Here is a 21,493-nt window from a genome sequence, read left to right as displayed (position 1 = left end):
AGCTTCTCGAGCCTGCACTTCAACTCCCATTTACCAGCCTTTGCTCCATGTCCCTTGATACCCTTGAGAGCTTTAAACACAGAGCTTGGTGAGAGTTGGGTGAATCTACTAAACGGAGTGACTCGCTAAACAGAGTGATGACAAGAATTTGGAGAGAGTGGGAATTAGGTGCAGAGGGGGAAGGAGGTGCTAGGTAATTTAAACCAAGGGGCAACAGTAAACAAATAAATATATTAGATCTAAGGGGATAAAATTAAAATTAACTAAATAGAGGATACCAACATTAAAGGTACCCAAAGTACATTAAATAAAAATCTAGTACACATAATTAATAAATAGGAGTTATGGGGATACTAAAATAAATAAGTTAATAAACAAAAACATGACTAATTAGTTACAAATGAATCTGAAATCATGCTACATCCATCTACTAAATATAACCTAGATCTCAAGTAATTGTATTAAGACAAGCAGACTGTCAAGAAGGGACAGAGAGTTTAACAAAGGTAATAGGGTATTAATGACTCAGGTCACATCAGGGGGGAAAAAAGTAAAAAAAGTTAAAATTAAAGGCGCTGTATCTGAATGCACGAAGCATTTGTATCAAGGTAGATGAATTAATAGCACAAACAGAGATAAATGGGTTTGATCTAGTAGCCATTACCGAGATGTGGTTACAGGGGGACCAAGGTTGGGAACTAAATATTCCCGGGTACTTGACTTTTAGAAAAGATAGGCACAATGGAAAAGGAGGGGGGGTAGCCCTGATAATAAAGGATGAGATAAAGGCAGTAATGAGAAAGGATCTTAGCTCAGAAAATCAGGATGTAGAATCAGTACGGGTGGAGCTAAGAAATAACAAGGGGCAGAAAACAGTGGTGGGAGCAGTTTATAGGCCCCCTAACAGTAGTTATGGTGTTGGACAGAATATAATCAGGAAATTAGAGGAGCATGTAACAAGGGTAATGCAATAATCATGGGGGACTTTACTTTCCATATAGACTGGGCAAACCAAATTGGCAAAAGTAGTTTGGAGGACGAGTTCATGGAATGCATTCAAGACAGTTTTCTGGAAAAAATGTCGAGAAACCAACTAGGGAACAGGCTATTTTAGATCTAGTAATGTGTCATGGGACAGGATTAATTAGTAATCTTATAATAAAGGAACCTCTGGGGAAGAGTGATCATAATGATAGAATTTCATATTGAGTTTGAGAATGATGTAGTTAAATCCGAAACGAGGTCTTAAATTGGCAAATGGCACACTGGCCTTTATTGCAAGGGGGTTGGAGTACAAGAGTAAGGAAGACATACTGCAATTGTACAGGGCTTTAGTGAGATCACACCTGGAGTAGATTGAATAGAATGGGCCTATACTATCTGGAGTTTAGAAGAATGAGAGGTGATCTCATTGAAACATATAAGATTCTAAGAGGGCTTCTAAGAGTGTAGATGGTGAGAGGATATTTCCCCTGGCTAGAGACTCTAGAACTAGGGGGCATAGTCTCAGGATAAGGGGTCAGACATTTAGGACTGAGATGAGGAGAAATTTCTTCACTCAGAGGGTTGTGAATATTTGGAATTCTCTACCACAGAGGGGTGTGGATGCTCAGTTGCTGAGTATATTCAAGACTGAGATTGGTAAGATTTTTGGACTCTAGGGGACTCGAGGGATATGGGGATCAAGCGGGAAAGTGGAGTTGAGGTCGAAGATCGGCCATGATCTTGTTGAATGGCGGAGCAGGCTCAAGGGGCCGTATGGCCTGCTCCTGCTTCTTATGTTTCTTATTAATTCAGAGATTAAAGAGGCTTGTAACAAAAGCAGAGTTGTTTTAATGGGAGTCTAATTTTCAAATAGATTGGGAAGAGCAGAGTGGTTCAAGTCAGAAAGTTAGTGATTTTCTTGAGTGCATTCAAGATAGTTTCCTGGAGCAATATGTTCTGGAACCAACAAGCAGGCATTTAGTAATGAGTAATGAGCCAGACTTAGTTAATAATCTAACAGTAGGGGAACATTTCTCTAAGAGTGATCATATGATCGAATTCAATGTTAGGTTTGAAAAGGAGAAACTTAACACAGTTACTAAGATTCTAGATCCTAAGGCTAACTTTAACGGGATGAGACAAGAGATTGACGACAGCAAACTGGTTATCGGGTAAAACTACAGATGAACAGTGGGAGGTGCTCAAAAAAGAATTTAGCTTAATACAGGACCAGTATATACCCATAAGGGACAAGAGCTCCACTCACCAAATAAAATATCCATGGTCGACAAGAGAGCTGGGAGATAACATAAAACTAAAGGAAAGAGCATAAAAAAGTGCAAAGAATAGTGTAGATCCAGGGAACTGAGAGAGATATAAAGAACAGCAAAGGAAGACAAAAAAGATAGTAAGAGCAGCAAAAAGGCAATACAAAAAGAAACTTGCGAGGGATAAAGACTAACACAAAACATTTTTACAATTACAATAGAAGAAAAAGGGTAGTCAAAGGTAATGTGGGCCCTTTAAAAACAGATGCGGGTAAAATTGCAAATGAAAATAAGGAAATGGCAGAATTGTCTCAGGATAAGGGGTCGGACGTTTAGGGCTGAGATGAGGAAGAATTTCTTCAAACAGAGGGGCGTGGATATTTGGAATTCTCTACCCCTGAGGGCTGTGGATGCTCAGTCATTGAGTAGATTGAAGACTTAAACTGATAGATTTTTGGACTCAGAGAATCAAGGGAAATGGGGGTCGGGTGGGAAAGTGGAGTTGAGGTCGAAGATCAGCTATGATCATATTGAATGGTGGAGCAGGCTCGAGAGGCCGTATGGCCCACTCCTGCTCCTGTTTCTTATGTTGAATAATTACTTCATGTCAGTTTTCACAGTAGAGGACGAGGATAATACACCGGACATTCCAGGGAAACTAATAATGAATCAAGGACTAGAACTGACTAAAGTTAAAAAAGCAAGAAAACGGTATTAGAAAAAATAATGGCACTAAAGACTGACAAATCTTACAGACCTGATGGTTTTCACCCCAGGGTTTTAAAGGAAGTGAGGAAACTGCAGATGCTTTAACCATAATCTTCCAAAGCTCTCTCAGTTCAGGAATTGTCCCTTTAGATTGGAAAATTGCAAATGTAACTCCATTATTTAAGAAAGGTGAGAAAGACAACAAGGAAATTATGGACCTGTTAGTCTAACATCTGTTGTGGAGAAGTTATTGGAATCTATAACTAACGACAGGGTGACTGAGCACAGAGAAATTTGAGCTGATTGGAGACAGCCAACATGGATGTGTAATGGATAGGTCATGTCTAATGAACCAAATTGAATTTTTTGGGGAAGTAACTAAAGCAGTAGACGGGCATGTTTATGGATGTAGTTTATATGGACTTCCAGAAGACATTCGATAAGCTTCCACTTGAAGAGACTGTTAGCTAAAATTAAAGCTCATGAAATTGAAGGCAAATTATTGACCTGGTTAGGAGATTGGTTAGGCAGTAGAAGACAAGAGAGTAGGGATAAAGGGCATGTATTCAAATTGGAAGGAAATGACTTATGGTGTCCCACAAGGATCTGTGCTGGGGCCTCAACCGTTCACTACATTTATTAGTAATACAATAGAGACCCAGATATCCAACTTTGCCAATGACATAAAGATTGGTGGCACAGTAAGAAATGTAGACGGGAGCATAATCTGTCAATGTTTCTTTGTAATTTTAAGTGAATGGGCAAAACTGTGGCAGATGGATTTCAATGCAGGTAAATGTGAGGTCATCCATTTTGAACCAAAAAAGGATAGATCAGTGTATTTTTTAAAATGGTGAAAGGCTAGGAATAGTGGGGGTCCAAAGAGATTTAGGTGTCCATGTATACAGATCCCTAAAATATAGTAGTCAGGTGCTAAAAATAATCAAAAAGGTTAATGGAATGTTAGTCTTTATAACTAGAGGGCTGGACTAGAAAGGAGGAAGTTTTGCTACAGCTATACAAAGCCCCAGTTAGATCACTGGAATACTGTGTACTGTTCCGGGCACCACGCCTTAGAAAGGATATATTGGCCTTGGAAGAAATGCAGTACAGATTCACCAGAATGTTACCAAGGCTCCAAGAGTTAGATTATGAGGAGAGATTACATAAACTACCTTGTGTTCCCTGGAATATAGAAGGTCAAGGGGTGATTTGATTGAGGTTTATAGGATTTTGAAAGGAATTGATAGGATAAATAGAGAGAAACTTTTTCTGCTGGTTGGGGAAGTCTAGGACAAGGTGGCATAACCTTAAAATCAGAGCCAGGCAATTCAGGAGAGAAGTTTAGGAAACACTTCTTCACCAAAGGGTTGTGGAAGTATGGAACTCTCCCACAAAAAGCAGTAGATACTAGCTCAATTAATAATTTTAAATCTGAGATCGATAGGTTTTTTCTAGCCAAGGGGATTAAGCGATATGGAGCCAAGGGAGATGGGGGGGTGGAGTTAGGATACAGATCAGCCATGAGAATGATGGAAATGATGGAACAGGCTCAAAGGGCTGAAAGGCCTACTCCTGTTCCTAATCTAACAAAAATGTATCTATCTCAGTCTTGAAAGCTCCAATTGTCCTAGCATCTGCAGCCTTTTAGGGGAAGAGAGTTCCAGATTTCTACTACTCTGTGTGGAAAAAGCCTTCCCAATTTCACTCCTCAATGGCATAGCTCTAATTTTAAGATTATGTCCCCCACCATAGGAAATAGTTTCTCTGTATTTACCCTATCAAATCCTTTTAACATTTTAAATACCTCGATCAGACCACCGTTCAATCTTCTATACTGAAGGGGATACAAGCTAAGTTTATGGAACCTGTCCTTATAATTTAACCCTCTGAGCCCCGGTATCATTCAGGTGAATCCACATTACACACCCATCTCCGCCGCCGCCACCCCCCCCCCAAAAAGGCCAATAGATCCTTACTGAGGCGCAGTGCCCAAAATTGAAAGCTGTATTGCAGTTGGGGTCTGACCAATACAACTATACAACTGAAGCATAACTTCCTCCTCTTTGTATTTCAGCTCCCTTTGAGATAAAGGCCAACATTCCATAAGCATTTTGATTGCTTTTTGTACCTGTCTACTAGTGTTTAGTGATTTGTTTACATCGACTCCCAAATCAGTTTGCTCCTCTGGAGTTCCTATTTTCCCACCATTTAGAAAATACTCAGATTTATCTTTCTTGGGTCCAAAATGGATGACATCACACTTGCCTACATTGAGCTCCATTTGCCATAGTTTTTCCCACTCACATAATCTGTCTATGTCTCTTTGCAACTTCCTGCCTGCACTACTTACTGTCCCTCCTAACTTAGTGTCATCTGCGAACTTGGATACATAGCTCTCTACTCCTTCATCCAAGTCATTAATAAATATGAAGAAAAGTTGATGCCCCAGAAAAGATCCCTGGGGAAGACCACTTGTCACATCCAGTCAGAGTACCTACCCTTTTTACCCACTCTCTGATTCCCACCTCCCAACCAACTTCCAACCCAAGTCAAAAGGCTACCTCCAATTCATTTGCTCTCATTTTTGCTAATTAGCTGTTGCGTGGAACCTTATCAAATGCCTTCTGGAAGTTCATATAGATAACATCCATGGACACTCCCTTATTAATGACCTCAAAAAATTCAACTAGATTAGTCAGGCATGACTTGCCCTTAATAAAGCCATGCTGGCTCTCTCTGATCAGCATATATTGCGCAAGTGCTCATTCGCTCTATTCCTAATGATAGATTCTAGTAGCTTCGCCACAACTGATGTTAAAAGGTACATTTTAAGGAGGGCCTTCAAGAAGTAGAGAACTGCAGAGGCACGGAAGTTTAGGAACGGAATTCTAGAGTGTGGGCCCAGATGGCTGATGGCATGGCTGTCAATGGTGGGGCGAAGAGTGAGAGATGCAAAAGTGGACAGAGACAGAGGAATGGAGTTTGGGGAAAGGGTTGCAAAGCCGGAGGAGGTGACAGAGTTAGGGAGGAGCAAAGCCATGAAGGGGTTTAAATTTGACATGTTGGGGGACTGGAAGCCAAGGTGGGTCATCAAAGGCATGAGTGATAAGTGAGCGGCATTGGTGCAGGATGGTATACCGGCCACAGAGTTCTGGATGATCTGAAGATTACAGAGGGTGGAGGACGCAAGGTCTGCCAGGAGAACGATAGAATAGTCGACTATTGTGCATCTACCTCTCTCTTTGGGGTCTGGAAAAGTTCAGTGGTCAGCAGTTTAGTGAGAATGGGTTCAAGGGAGCAGGTGATGGGTCTTGAGGATGAGATGAGCTCAGAGTGGGCATGAGCAGAGATAGGAGAGCAATTATTGAAAGATATGGGATCAAGACTAGGATGGGGGGGGGGGGGCGGGGGGAGTAATAGAGTCAGCTGAAGAGATGGTCTCAATCTTAGTGGCGAAGAAATCCACAAGCTCCTCACACTTGGTCTTGGAGGTGAGGGTGGAGGGGGCAGGGGAGAAGTATTTAAAGAAATAGTTGGTAATGGAGAAAATAAGTAATATGCTGTTTTGGCAGAGTAGAGTGAGGCCCAATAACACTTGATGTGGTTCAGCCAGATCTGGTGATGGATGGCTAAACCAGTTGTGCACCAGATACGCTCAAGTCTGCGCCACTTGGACTTGAGGGGCCAAAGCTGCAGGCCGCACCAAGAGAAACAAACAGGATGAGTAAGATTAAAGGTTGTACTGGGGACAAGGGCATTAATGGTGGAGATGAGGGAATGGTTAAGCAGATCGATGGTTGCAGAAGTACCATGGCGAATTGATGGACACAGGCCAGGCAAATGGGCATTTGAAAGTGCCCGGGGCAGACAAAGAAGGGGTTAAAAATGGGTAGAGGTATGTGGGTGATGAGGGAAACACAGAAGTGGTCACAGAAGGCCATATCTGTGATTGAGACCATGGGAGCAGAGAGGCCACATGAGATGGCAACTTCAAGAGGATGACCATTAATATGGGTAGGAGAGTTTATATGGAAGGAGAGGTTTAGAAAGCACAGGAGGGCAGTGAAATCAGAAGACAAGGGCAAGGTGAATTGAGATGGAGAGTAAAATTATTGAGGATAAGGAGTTCCTCAGTGCAGAGGCTGAGGGAGAATATCTCAGGGAGAAACTTGGGATACGGCTTGGGGAGGGCAGCGGAGACCGAGGATTTTAAAGGCGAGGTCATGGGAGGAACAAGGCGAGGTGCTTGAAGAAGTTGTTGCTAAATGACATGGGGGAAGAGTCCCTCTGATTTCCAAGCCAGTGGCCGAATGCATGATATATCTCGTTAAACTAAGTGATGACACCAGCAAGTACCATTTGAATTATTCCCACCAGCGAAGTTGCAAATGAGATCCAAAGTGCAGATAATGCAATTTATAAATTGACTTTTACGACATGAAAGTCTATTCCATCAGTTGGTTTACCACACGTACCCATTGTCTATTCAAAACAGCAATAGCTGAGGTCCAAGAGGAGATTACAGTTCTACCATACTATAGTTGTTGCAGGGACCAGGGAGACCATGAGGGGAAAATAGACAAAACTTTGTACCATCACCAAATGACAAATGTTCTAATACAGATTGTTCCCAAGTTCTACTATTGCTCTCTACCGGCAATGCAATATCCTTTTTGCTAAATGTACCAAATTATTTCCCCAAAAGAATGCCAATAAATGCTGTTTGACATTGTTTCAAACTTTAGACATACACTATGAGCAAATGAGCTTGCTTCGACCCAATACAACTGTAAATCCGTGACCAGATGTACCCTTTAACTGAGAGAAAGGAAAGCAAAGTGAGAAAAATGGGGAGGAAGGTCTTCCTACAGTTAGATTAAGGGGTCTTGGTACAAATCACCTTCTGTGCTAAGCTGCAGAATAGGTGTAGGGAACAACAGAAATCTAATCTCCAGATTTCTGCAATTCTACAGGCATTATTTTTTCATCTAAATGGTTAAAACCATGGTTTAGGTCATATACATGAAATACAAAAATGAAAGCAGACTTACTTCAGTATGTTTGATTAATAGCCATTTGGAAAATTGGAATTTTTCAAAATGGTGGATGTAAATTAAGCCTATTGTATTTGGCCACAAGTAGCAGCCCTTAAATTTAACAGTGTCAATGGTTAAGACTTTTCCATTAACTTACTGCCCTGTGCAAAACATTAATGAGGAAGTCCTGTAGTCATAGAATGGACAGACAGATGCAGACAATAATTGCTCACTCACTCAGTTCTGGTGTTATCGAGACACACAAAACGCTAAAGCTCCGTACATTTTTCAAGTTCCTAAGCACCGTATCCAATATTGTAGACCTTTAAAGAAAATATATTTAAAATTTTCATTTCATAGTTCCTTTCATTGGTGCAAAATATGCTGTCTAATAAATTAGCAACCTTTTATTTTCTGTGAATTGGCAGTTCAGTTTGTAAGAAAATAAGGGTGTGTGAAAAGAGGTGTTGTGTAGATAAGACTTTTAAAAATAAAACATACTGAAAGTTCATCGTCTGCCACTGTTTCAAATAATAGTTTACAAATGGACACAATTGTGAAGAAGCACTTTTTAAAATGCACTATTCCAATTTGTCATTTTAAATTACAGATACAATCTCTGAAGTATAAAGTACAAAATTTCAGCATATTTCCCTGAATACAAAGTGAAATTAAAGAACTAAAAAGAAGATACCATATAATCTTTTGAATGAAAAAAAGTGTCATGTTATGAACCATTTTAAGACAAGCTCTGGAGCTCTCAACTTAAAACATCGCGTACATCAAATGACTCAGCTAACAGTAGGTGTGTTCAGTTTACTTGTACCTTCAGAAACTGCAGATAATTTTAATATTGCACTGGTGTGTATCATTGATAATGATTAGAACTGCTGTTAGGCTTTGCCAATCCAATACCTATCTCTAATTAGTAACTGTCTGCATCATGATAAGGTAAACTCAGTTTGACCTTTCCATCATGTATCTATAGCAACCCAGCCATTTAGTTTATTTTTTAAACTGATTAAATAGCAAATAGTAAAAGATCCTCAATTAGATATGGGTGATTAATTAGCACATTTTGGAATTGGAATAAACGCTTCTTCTGAGGACTGTTTGAGGCAATAGTGTTAAGAGGGCTATTGTTGAGAGGAAGCCTGAGAAAAGCCAGTGACTAAGATGTAGAGTAGCTTAGTTTCAAATACCTAGTCCTTCTGCCAAGTCCATATCCTATCTAATGAGGGTGTAGTTACTTAACATTCATCACCAGTGAACTCTGTAACTTTATCAGCTTACAAGCATGGCGCCATTGCAAGGCCAGGCCATTTTCAGTTCTCAGATAGTACAGATAAAAGTGTGATAGATTACAATAGATTGTTTCACTTGAGAATATGTGGCTCCCAGAACACACAATATAGTTCCCATCGGTTGTTTGGGGGGAGAGAAAATGAGTGAAAAAAGACAAAATGAGAAATAGGATAAGGAACGAGTGATACAGAAACAATAATAATTAAGAAAGAAGATACTGAATTATAAAGAAGAACTATGCAAGAAATTAAATTTAAATGGCAAGGAGTAAAAAAGGGATAGAGGAATGTCCATTTTATAGTATGGAAAGAAAAGCTGTAAACAGGAGTGGGAAAGCAGAGGAGGAAAAGGAAAATAGTACGCAAAGAATATGAAACAGAATACATCAACTCAAATATAACACTAATTGTTAGTTCCTTATTTTAATTTGCACAAGAAGATTTCAGAATATCTCATTCATTTCTTGAACAAAATCAAGCAATTTTGCTCTTTTTAAGGGGTATTTTATTTCAGGCCAATTGAGCTAAACCAGATTAATAAATCTGAAAGCATAACGTGCAATTAAGCAATATTTTGCTAGTTTAATTATTATTAGAACACCTGCTCTAATGAATGTCATACTTTGAGAAATTCATTGTCCAACAATGGATGCTACTATTTTTAGTCCAGTTTAGTTTACATTGCAGTGGGGAGCTAGGGAGTTAATTTAAGTAGGCAGCATTATGAGGCAAGTAACAGGGCAATATTATGCTGCGTATTCTGCAGACGCACTTGTTGGAAAGTCATAAATTACCAGCAAGTGAGACAGCAGGATTGTTGGCTTCTGCAGGTGGACTGAGACTCAGCTCTCTCAAGGCAGAAGAAGATGGAGCCAGAACTATCACCAGCAGCCATTTATATTGTTGTTCCAATGTTGCTGCTTCCAAAGACAACAGGGAAAACCACCTCTTCGGGGCTTGGCAATTCAAGAAAAGCAGTGCTGCCAATTACGGCTGCGGTGCTTTTCTTGAATTGTGGCAATGGTATAAGATACATACATCATCAGTTGCCTGTGAAATCCCAAAAGGTAGCCTTGCAGTTGGCCACATTTTTGTCCTGAGATTTACACCAGTTTTCTGCCCTGATACAATTCGTTAAACACAGGCCATTCTCCGATAGCTCATCACATGTGAGCCAAGGCCTTGAATGCACACATGCCTCACCTTGTCCTCACTCTATGTCATGAGTTTGGGATGTTTGATAAGAGTCCTTGATTCACATTAGTGTGGAATGTTTGGTAGACTCCATGATTCACATCATTTCAAACCATAGGGTGCTGAGAAAACTCACTGTTGTCATTATGTACTTTTTTTCAGTTTTGTTCTACACTAAAATACTTGTGTGAATAATCACTTAAATGGAACAATACCCACCACAATATACATGCACAATTCCAATAGGGGTTGCTGAGATCAGCTAATTCAACACTGACCATGTATTGAAACATAGGGAATCAAGGGATATGGGGATCGGATAGGAAAGCGGAGTTGAAGCCAAAGATCAGCCATGACCTTATTGAATGGCGGAGCAAGCTCTAGGGGCCGTATGGCCTACTCCTGCTATTTCTTATGTTCTTATGAAACATGGATTTTCCTGCTTTTTATGGCTCAGCTAGTCATTGCCTCTACCAGCTAAGACACCAGGAAAGCCATAGTAATTAGGTATCAACAGCTAACAATTACAGCACAATAAAATCAAAAATAGTTCAAATATAATTCAGAAGGTCCAATGTGAATAAGTGTGCTATAAAAATCTCAACCAAGTTTCTGGAATGTGCATACAGAATTATCCATCATTTCAACTAAAGAACAACTGCATTTAGAGGTAACAAATGGGATGACTGGTGAAATGAGAGAATTCAACTGTTACAGAACAGAGTGCCCTGAAGCTGGGACAGAGATCCCTATTCTACATTTTGTCCACATTATACTTGGCCCAGGAGTGCACCATACGAGTTGTCAATTGTAGAAAAGTGTTCAGTCCCCAACATTGACACACCTCACCTTGAAGCTAAAAATTATTCCCCCTCCAAATACTTTTTGAAATCTTGATTCCTACTTAGCACAAAGTTCGATTTTCTTAGGCAAGATGCCGGTCAATGAACTAATCCCTTGGATTTTGTCTGCTAATGCAACTCTAACCAGGCACCAGGACGTGCTGACATACTTTTGCCTCCCTCCCTGTGGTGAAGCATTTCCCCTCCAACAGTTCCATTAAGATCTTAAACTCAGAGATAGATAGATTTTTGCTAGGTAGGGATGTCAGGGGATTGTGGAGCAACTGTGGGCAAATGGAGTTGAGGTGCATATCAGTCGCAATCTAATTGAACTGCGGAGCAGGCTCTAGGTCTACTCCTGTTCCTATGTTCATTACATCAAGACTTAAACCAAAAGAAATGGGACAGCAGCCCACTGTGCTACCCAGTTGATTTGTTGAGGTAATTAATATCCGGCAGGGCCACAAAGAGTCACAGCAGTGTTGCACAACAAAATGTAGTCACATCACCACTAAATTATAGTGGGTACTGTTCAATTTAAGTATGTATTCACACAATTATTTTAATGTGAATCAAAACTGAAAATAGTACATAATGACAAGAATGAGTTTTCTCAGCACCCCACGGTTCCTAATGAATGTGAATCATGGACTCTGCCAAACATCCCATACTCATGACTTTACTCATATTACCCAACCAATTCCATTGAATGGGTACTCCCTGATTACACTAAACATCTGGTACAATGGCTTACTTTTTATCCAAAATAAGGGTCAATGATGACACCCCTCAAGTCATAAACTAAAATCTAAATGAAAGAGCTTTGCTATATCATCCTACCATGTGATACAAACCAGAGATGATTTGATGGCATTGACTCACTAAAAAAAAGTTCATGACACATGAAGTAGTTTACTCTTTCCTCAAACACAGATTATATGCTCACAATGACAGTGATTTAATTTTCAGCAAACCACCATTCACTGTCATTTTTGTTCTATTGTCAAAACCTGATAACATCATGTCAGTTAATTACAAATCACCTTTGATCACAAATATTTATGTCCTATTTTGGTCCATCACCTTGGTAAATAGGAAAACAAAATTGATAAGATCAGTTCCATCTTGTACAATGTTCTGTTTTTTAAGCCATCTCCAAAGGGATGAAAAAAAAACAAAAGCACTAAGGAGGGCTTCTTTTGTACTGGGGTAACACCATGGAAAGTAGGCAGCACATACAGACCAAGTAACTAGTTGGATGGGGGAAAAAAAATCATTGTGTTGCTCGACATGCAGGTGGAACAGCTCATGAAGCTGAACTTACAAATGGCTGCATCATATCAATCACCAATTTGAGTGACACTACTTGTGAAACAGCAACAAAAAAGTCTAAACCCAAAGTAATACTACTCAACAAAGCCTGACAACCACAACTGTACAATGGTTCCCTTGATCAGACAGCCAGATTTTCCCCTCCTCTAAACAGCAGACCATCAAGACGCAGTACAAGAAACTCATTACTTTACTCAAGGAAGAAATATGGGTTGACGAACAAATGCCCAAATTATGGTCATTCTGAAGACTGCCAAACCCTCAATTTTCTTCTTTGAGCTCCAACTCAATTAGCACTTTCAGTCCAAAATTAATTTTTTTTTTAAAAAAGGCACGAGAAGATGACGTGTTCGTTCCCCTGCAGAGAGGCAGTCAATCATGCCATATCTTATTGCAAGAACATTCACCTTATTTGCGCAGACCTAATTTGAAAAATTTAATTTTATGTAAAAAAAAGAGATTACAAAAAAAAAATGTTATCATCAAGCAATGAATAATCCAGGCAGTTTTTTTTCCTGGCATTTTGGTGGAGTGTGATAAGGCTAAAAACAACAGGCTGCTCAGTAAAGTGAAAAAAAAGATAGATAACATTGATATGCACTCCTACACAAAACAGTCCAACCTTTATCTTTGCTTTTTATCACAGATTTTTTTTTACACAACCGGACTGGAAGCTCCTTTAATAAAACACCATGAGAGGGGAAAAAAAAGATGTGAAGTTTTAACTCTCCCCCCTTTTAAAAAAAAAAGAAACATAATTTATCAAGGTATTATCGAGAAATCCAGACACCCTAATCAGCTCCCATGAAGTCAGTATTTCCATTCTTATCTAGTGGAGGAGTGGAAATGGAGAAGTGATTGTCAGAGCTGTGCAGATTACTGGAGCGGAATGCTAATGGAAGACAAGGCTCGACCATTGGTCGCTTAGTACTTGCTATCTGCACCATTATCAAAGCTTATCAAAGCAACCATCGCTTCATAGTAATGGGGCCAGTTCAACTTTCTGCATTATCATATAGCAAACCTGCCCAAGAGGCCTACACCAGGAGAGTGTTTTGCAGCTCAGAAAAGGAGAGAAAAAGAGAAAAAGAGAAAAACAATGATGGTAGAGGCAGCAAAAAAAGAGTGGAACCAGAGAGGGATGTATAGACAAAGGGAGAAAAAGAGAAACATATAAAGACACATACATATCACAGATAAAGAAACACAAGGAAACAGGTAATAAGCAGTTAAAAAGAATAATGTATGAAACAAGGGATACACAAAAGGGAGACAGGACAGGACAAATAGTAACTGCAGAAAACCAATGAAGGAGAGAAGAGAATTTAAAAGTAATGTACCAGGTAGAGAAAGCAATCAAGTAAAAAGAAAAAAGTAAAGATCTAGAGACTAAAGACTGCAACGTTAGATAACAGACAACAGGAAAGAAATGAGACAAAAAGAACAAAGCACTAGAAATGGAAAAAAAGTCTAAAAAGCCACATTGTAAACATTATGGAGAACACATGATCTCAAGTACATTACATTCTTTGCTTGCACAATGTAGCTGATACAAGATATTCTCATATTCGCCACGTAAACTTTGTTTTTAGATTTATTAAAACAGTTTCCAAATAATCAACAGCAACTGCTGAACAGAAATTGTTTTCACAAAAAGACAGTAAAGGGCAAATATTTTCTTCAACTACAAAACATTAATTTTATTATACTACAGCACTGTAGTCCAAGTCATTAGCTTGAAATTTTATACAAAAACAATAATTAATGGTGCACTAACAGTTTACAGAGAGCATTTAGCATTATCCTTGCAATTCAAGACAAATACTCTATCTTAACCATGGGGACATCTCATATAGAGCGCCTTTGGGAGCAAGAAGCCAATCTAGATACAAGAATACTTGCACAAGGGGCAGAGAAGATTAAAACAATTCTCTTCAGTTTGTATATTTTACTGTAGTATCTGTTAATAAAAAAAAATTTAGTGATGCCAGTACAATGTATTTTGGGCACAGAAAATTGTCCCCAATAATCTGTGGATAAGACATTATAGTCAATTCATATTTCCAAAAAGGTCATTTATTTTCACCTTTTCTTTCCTGCACAATATATATCATTTTCCTAATTTTACTTTCTTTTTAAATCATAAGATTGTTCTGCTTATTATATTAATTAGCTTCTCACTGTAGATCATTATACACAATGATGTACACAGAAGTCAGCAAAATAAACTCAAACTGAAGTCCCATTTGAGGTCAAGTTTCTTTTACTTCCCAGGGCAACCTATCTTTTCCTGAATGTGCGAGAGTCAACTCAATCAAGTACTTACAGTATTATGAAGCAAAATCATGGCTGTGGAAGACAGGTTAAAAACGTTTTCAAAAATGGATGGGTGGGGAAAAGGAAAGGAAAGCATACCACTCCTTTCCACATCACAATTTGCTAATCCAGTTACTGTGTAAATAGCACCTTCACAGCTGAAAATCAAGTCTAGCACACTGATTCAATTGAATAGTTAGCAACAAATCCTTTAAGTGCTATGGCCTCTTTACCCCATCTTTAAAAAAGGTATCACCCTATTTATTGGCAGAAAGATTCTGCATCAGTTTTTCTTATTTATTGGCATTATTTTTATTGGTATCGGCTAGTGTCAGCTGTTCAAATCCAGTTCAAGATCAACTTTATCCAACAAATAGGGAATCAATCTAAAAAAGAACACCAGTCATCCAGCATTTGTCAGCGTGGGCAGTCAACCCCCAAAACTCTGCAAGCTGTTAAGAGTGTTTTCAAATAACATGGTCTATTTTCACCATCTATTTAAAATTGTGCTGCATTTTAAATGTAGCTGATCAAATATTGAATACATCTCCTTTAAATCAAAATGAACTTTAAGTAAAACAGAAGATTGGCCAATGCATTAGGGACTTATCAATAACAGAATACTAACAGGTCACCAGTGTTGTCTCATTCACATGGGGTCATTTTTCTTGAAACTTTCTCGTGTGGATCTATTCCAATCAGCATTACCATGATTTAGGGTCATGAGTACAAAAGGAAATGAAGACTGATGTAGCACTGTTAGCACAACTGTCGCTAAGACACACAAAACAAATTTTGACAATTCAAAATTTTGCATTAAATATTAATAGTTGGGTAAACAGTTAAAAACACTTCCGTCTCATACACCTTTGGAAGCTAATTTTCACTGCACAGAATGCTACTTTCTACTAACTGAAAATAAAAATTGTGATCAGCATTCACCTGATATATAACTGGACATTCTCTCGCAATGACCTGCTACATTTAACCAGCTGGTTAAACTTTGCTTAAGAAAACAAAAATTAAGTATGTTCCACTGAAAAGCTTCATCACCCACTAGTTATTGCTTTCACACTAATGAAATAAACTTCATAATAAATTGCCAGCAGTATGTAATATCCTACATCTAATTTTTCATATCACTGGATCAACTCAACTTTTTTTTTAAAAAGCTGTTACCTGGGTCCTAGCAGCTACAGAGCATCAAGTGAAAAGAAATCTGTACACAATCTAAGATAACTATCAAGCGAAAAAAATAGCTTTAGCCTAATTCCAGGTGGTGCAATGATGAAAAACAAAGTTATCTACAAATGTTTTTATTTTCCTCGCCTCTACAAATTTAATGAACTCACAATGTTAGATGTAAAGGAATCAACGGCATTAATAGCTTACGATGGAATCGATTACATCAGCAGTCTTTCTGGTTTTTTTGCTTTTTATTTCTTTGTATTTGTATAACCGTCCCACTCGGTACCTCTCCAGTCTGGTTCGAACTGATAAGAACTGTTATCGCACTTGGCAATCTATATCAGGACCTAGATCAAGCCTCCGGCTTATCGTGTTTTCTCATCATCCAGTCTACAGTCAAACAAACTCCACTTTTGTTCTGTGTTTCCTCTACCAGAAAAAAGAGTCGTCATCAGAAAAAAAAGCTTTATTTTTAAAAAATAAAATAAAAGCAAATCATATTAAAACATGGAAATTCAAGAGTATCAAGACCTGGCGATTGTTACTGCGATATAAAAACACCAGATAAGTAAACGTGACCAAGTATTTTTAGCTTGCACTGAGCAGACACTCTGGTTCGCTAACGAGGTCGTCTGTGAAAATATATCCTGTGCCTCTCCTACTTCATGTCAGAAAAATGAACACCTGCCTGGAAACGGATGGTTTTAAAGCTCAGAAGAGAGACGCCGCGGCGTTGTTACACTCGACAGACAGCGAGAGAGTTTGTGAAGTGAGCAGAACAGCAGGCAAAGCGACAAACTCACGTTTAATCTGCCGGGGGTTACTCTGTTTCCTCCTGGACATTGTGGCTGCCGGTTGCCGCGGGGAAGGGGGGGGGGGAGGGAGGGAGGGTTACGGGTGGACAGCTGTGGCGTACAGCCGCAACATGGTACCGTCGCTGAGCACAGGCTGAGCAGGGAACTCAGTGATCGGAGCCGAGAGAACCCGCAACGAAACGTCCCATTCACAACCACCGCGCTAATATCCAGCGAGCACTCACCCGATACACTGTATCCAATCCGCCGTCTGACGTCATGCCGCACGCCGCCGTCATGGCAACCCGGCAGCATTGAGCCCTACGTCAGGGCGCACCAATATAAACAAGCAGTAGTCACGGCGCGCGCTGTACCTGTGTTCTCTCGCGGAAAATAAACTCGAGATGAGAGAAAGTGCACATCAAAGTAAGTCACTGTTGCTTAGTGAACTCACTCGCTCAGGTATTGTTTAAACAGGTAGGCCGGGTTTCATTCAGGTGCAGCGTCTGCACATTTTTGTTTTGAAAGTTTGACTCATGTTGATGTATCTCACTCTTTAAAAAGCACAGATTTGTTTGGGTAGGATTGCAACTTGTCATATTCTTTGCAATCACAAATCTAGATCTTAACTTTTTCCCCTTATTTTTTTATCGGCCGTATGCCTGACACACGTGGAAACCCATCACCATGTTTACAACTCTCCAAACCTAATGACTGAGCTATTCATACAGGATTACCCAGTCGGGAGTGCACTTTCTCTGCCTCCAAGAGCACATACTCCCTACTTAAACCAAAAACAAAAATACTGTGGATGTTGCAAATCTGAAATATATACAGAAAATACTGGAAATACTCAGCAAGTCAGGCAGCATCTGTAGAGAAAGAAACAGAATTAACGTTTCAGGTCAATGACCTTTTGTCAGAAATGGAAAAATTTGAAGATTTAACAGTTTTTAAGCAAGTATAGAGCCAGGCAAAGTGAGGAAGGAAGGGGAGGGGAGGAAAGAACAAAGGGAAAGGTCTGTGATAGGGTGGAGGGCAGAAGGGATTAAATGACAAAAAGGATGATGGCGCAAGGAGGGTGGTAATGGGACAAGTTAAGAAACAATAGATGGGTCTAGAGGAGCTGTAAATGGCAACAGCAGAACCATTACCTGCTGTCCGAAAAAATGGGAGCAGTGGTTATGATCTGAAGTTATTGAAATCAGTGTTGAGTCCAGAAGGTTGTAAAGTACCTAATCAAAATATGAGGTGCTGTTCCTCGAGCTTGCGTTGAGCTTCGTTGGAACGGTGTAAGAGGCCGAGGTCAGAGTGGGAGTGGGACAGAGAATTAAAATGGCAAGCAACCGGAAGGTCAGGGTCACACTTGCGGAATGAATGGAGATTTTCAGCAAAGCGATCACCCAATCTGCTTTTGGTCTCACCATTGTAGGGGAGACCACATCGTGAGCAGCAAATACAGTAGAGGTACAAGTAAATTGCTGTTTAACCTGGAGGGAGTGTTTGGGGCCCTAGATGGTGGGAAGGGAGGAGATGAAAGGGATTTCCGTTTGTTCTTTTACCTTGTTCACCTTCATTGCTTTCTGTTTCCCTTCTCGTGTTTGATCAGGTATCTACTAAAACTTGCTTTCACAGTCATATCTCTTTCCTCAGCAACTGTCTCCGGCTGCAACTATTCCACATGGATTCCAGCTTAAATTCCACCCTTCATGTTTTGGGATCTACCCATGATTACAGATATCTCCATGATATTCAGTGTTTCTCAAACTGCTGCTCTCGCCACTTCCTGAGATCCGCGCTCAACATATGCACCACCACATGCACGCTCTCAAGCACTCTCTTCAGCAGCACCGACTCACTGTATTTCAGAGTTATCCTGGTCCACAGTTCCATTTCAACCTTTGCCTCATCCGGTGTTTTAATGAAAAACTTTTTTTCTTTCTTTCAGGTGTCAAGGACCGCAAACTTCAACAACTCTTGGATACCAACACTTCTTCTGATCCTTCTTCCCCTTCACTTTCTTCTGACCCCATCCCTCCTTCCAATCTCACCCTTTGTCATATTTTCACTATCTCCTCTGACCTTCCCCTCTCTGACCCCCAAACAATCAGTCCTCAGCAAAGGCCTCAGCTACATCCCCTTACGTCCCACCTCAATGAATTTCGAGCTCGACAAGATGCTGAGCTCTTACTCCTTCACCTCTGCGTCCACTTCTTTGGCCAGGAGTCTTCCCCTAGCACAACAGATCCTTTCTCCCCTCTTGAATTCTCATTCCAACCGGACCGCTCCCTCTGGCCTCTTTCTCTTGATCTTTTCATTCGGAACTGCCGGCATGACATCAGCCATCTCAATTTCTCTACTCCCCTCACTCACTCTAACCTACCTCCCTCTGAATTTGCAGCACTTCGTTCTCTCAGGTACAACCCTGACATTGTCATTAAACCTACTGACAAGGGTGGCGCTGTTATTGTTTGGCAAACAGACCTCTACCTTGCAGAGGCTAAACACCTCCTGGACCATGAACCCACTGCTGACCATCAAGCCATAGTTTCTCAGACCGTCAAAGACCTCATCTCTTCTGGAGATCTTCCCCCCACAGCCTCCAACCTCATAGTCCCCCCACTTCTACCTTCTTCCCAGGATCTACAAACAGGATTGCCCCGGTAGACCCATCATTTCAGCCTGTTCTTGCCCCACGGAACTTATTTCTTCCTAAGTTGACTCTTTTTTTCTCCCCTTGTCCAGTCTCTTCCGACCTACATCTGCGACACTTCCTTGCCCATCCCCACTTTAACAATTTCCAGTTTCCTGATCCTAACCGTCTCCTTTTCACCATGGACATCCAGTCGCTGTACACCTCCATCCCCCACCAGGACAGCCTGTAAGTCCTCTGCTTCTTCCTTGAATGGAGGCCCAACCAATCCCCATCCACCACCACCCTCCTCCACTTGGCTGAACTTGTTCTTATATTGAAAACTTCTCCTTTGACTCCACTCACTTCCTCCAAATAGAAGTTTCCGCTATGGGAACCCATAAGGGTCCTAGCTATGTCTGCCTTTTTGTCAGATACGTGGAACATTCTTTGTTCCAGTCCTACTCAAGTCCCCTCCCTCACCTCTTTGATGACTGTATCAGTACTGTTTCCTGTTCTCACTCCGAACTGGAAAATTTCATCAGCTTTGCTTCCAATTTCCACCCTTCCCTGCCTTCACATGGTCCATCTCTGACTCTTCCCATCCCTTCCTCGACATCTCTATCTCCATTCCTGGGAATAGGCTGTCAACCAATATCTACTATAAGGCCACCGATTCCCACAGCTACCTTGATTACACTTCCTCCCGCCCCGCTTCCTGTAAGGACTCTATTCCATTCTCCAGTTTCTCGATCTGCGTCATATCAGTTCTGATGATGCCACCTTCCACACCAGTGCTTCCGATATGTCTTCCTTTTTCCTCAACCAAGGATTCCCCTCCACTGTAGTTGACAGGGCCCTTGACAGTGTCAGTCCCATTTCCTGCACTTGTACCCTCACCCCTTCCCCACCCTCCCAGAACCACGATAGAATCCTCCTTGGCCTCACCTTCCACCCCACCAGCCTCCACATTCAACGCATCATCCTCCGCCATTTCCGCCACCCCCAGCGTGATGCCACCACCAAACACATCTTCCCCTTCCCTCCCCTTCCCTCTCCTTTTAGCATTCCAAAGGGACCGTTCCCTCCATGACACCCAGCTCCACTCTTCCTTCACCTCCAACACCCACTTCCCTTCCCACGGCACCTTCCCGTGCAAGCGCATGAGATGCAACAACTGCCCTTTCACCTCCTCCCTTCCCACCGTCTGGAACACCAAACACTCCTTCCAGGTTAAACAGCGATTTACTGGTATGTCTTTTAATTTAGTATACTGTATTCGCTGCCCACGATGCGGTCTCCCCTACATTGGAGAGACCAAACACAGATTGGGCGATCACTTTGCTGAACACCTCTGTTCAGTCCACAAGTGTGACCCTGACCTTCCGCTCATTTGCCATTTTAATTCTCCATCCCACTCCCACTCTGACCTCTCTGTCCTCCGCCTCTTACACTGTTCCAATGAAGCTCGAGGCACAGCACCTCATCTTTTGATTCGACACTTTACAACCTTCCGGACTCAACACTGATTTCAATAACTTCAGATCATAACCACTGCTCCCATTTTTTTGGTCGGCAGGTGCTGGTAATGGTTCTGCTGTTGCCATTTACAGCTCCTCTCGACCCATCTTTTGTTTCTTTACTTGTCCCATTACTAGCCTCCCTGCCTTGCGCCATCATCCCTTTTGTCATTTAATCACTCCTGCCCTCCACCCTATCACAGACCTTCCCTATTGTTATTTCCTCCCCTCCCCTACCTCCCCCCCTCACCTGGCTCTGTACTTGCTTAAAAACTGTTAAATCTTTAACTTCTTCCAGTTCTGATGAAAGGTCATTGATCAGAAACGTTAATTCTCTTTCTTTCTCCACAGATGCTGCCTGACTTCCTCAGT

The 21,493-nt window shown here is 40.9% G+C and overlaps 1 protein-coding gene across 5 annotated transcripts in view; it reads right to left on the bottom strand.

Moving 5' to 3' along the window:
- Nucleotides 1–17,219, bottom strand: part of zfpm1 (zinc finger protein, FOG family member 1) — a 202,534-nt gene extending 185,315 nt beyond the window's left edge. For 2 of the 5 annotated variants that reach the window (XM_067998013.1, XM_067998017.1), the window contains exon 1: nucleotides 16,979–17,219. In XM_067998013.1, the coding sequence (XP_067854114.1) occupies nucleotides 16,979–17,018 (40 nt within the window). In that variant the 5' untranslated portion in view covers nucleotides 17,019–17,219. Of the gene's footprint in view, nucleotides 1–8,236; nucleotides 8,323–16,339; nucleotides 16,605–16,978 lie in introns of all 5 variants that reach the window. The other 3 variants (XM_067998015.1, XM_067998014.1, XM_067998018.1) reach the window with 3 other exon arrangements.
- Between the last annotated feature and the right edge of the window lie 4,274 nt (nucleotides 17,220–21,493).

Source organism: Heptranchias perlo, chromosome 16 (assembly GCF_035084215.1).
Source record: "Heptranchias perlo isolate sHepPer1 chromosome 16, sHepPer1.hap1, whole genome shotgun sequence".
Lineage (NCBI taxonomy): Eukaryota > Metazoa > Chordata > Chondrichthyes > Hexanchiformes > Hexanchidae > Heptranchias > Heptranchias perlo.
Note: the sequence above shows the minus strand (reverse complement) of the source record. Positions and strands in the feature narration are given on the sequence as shown.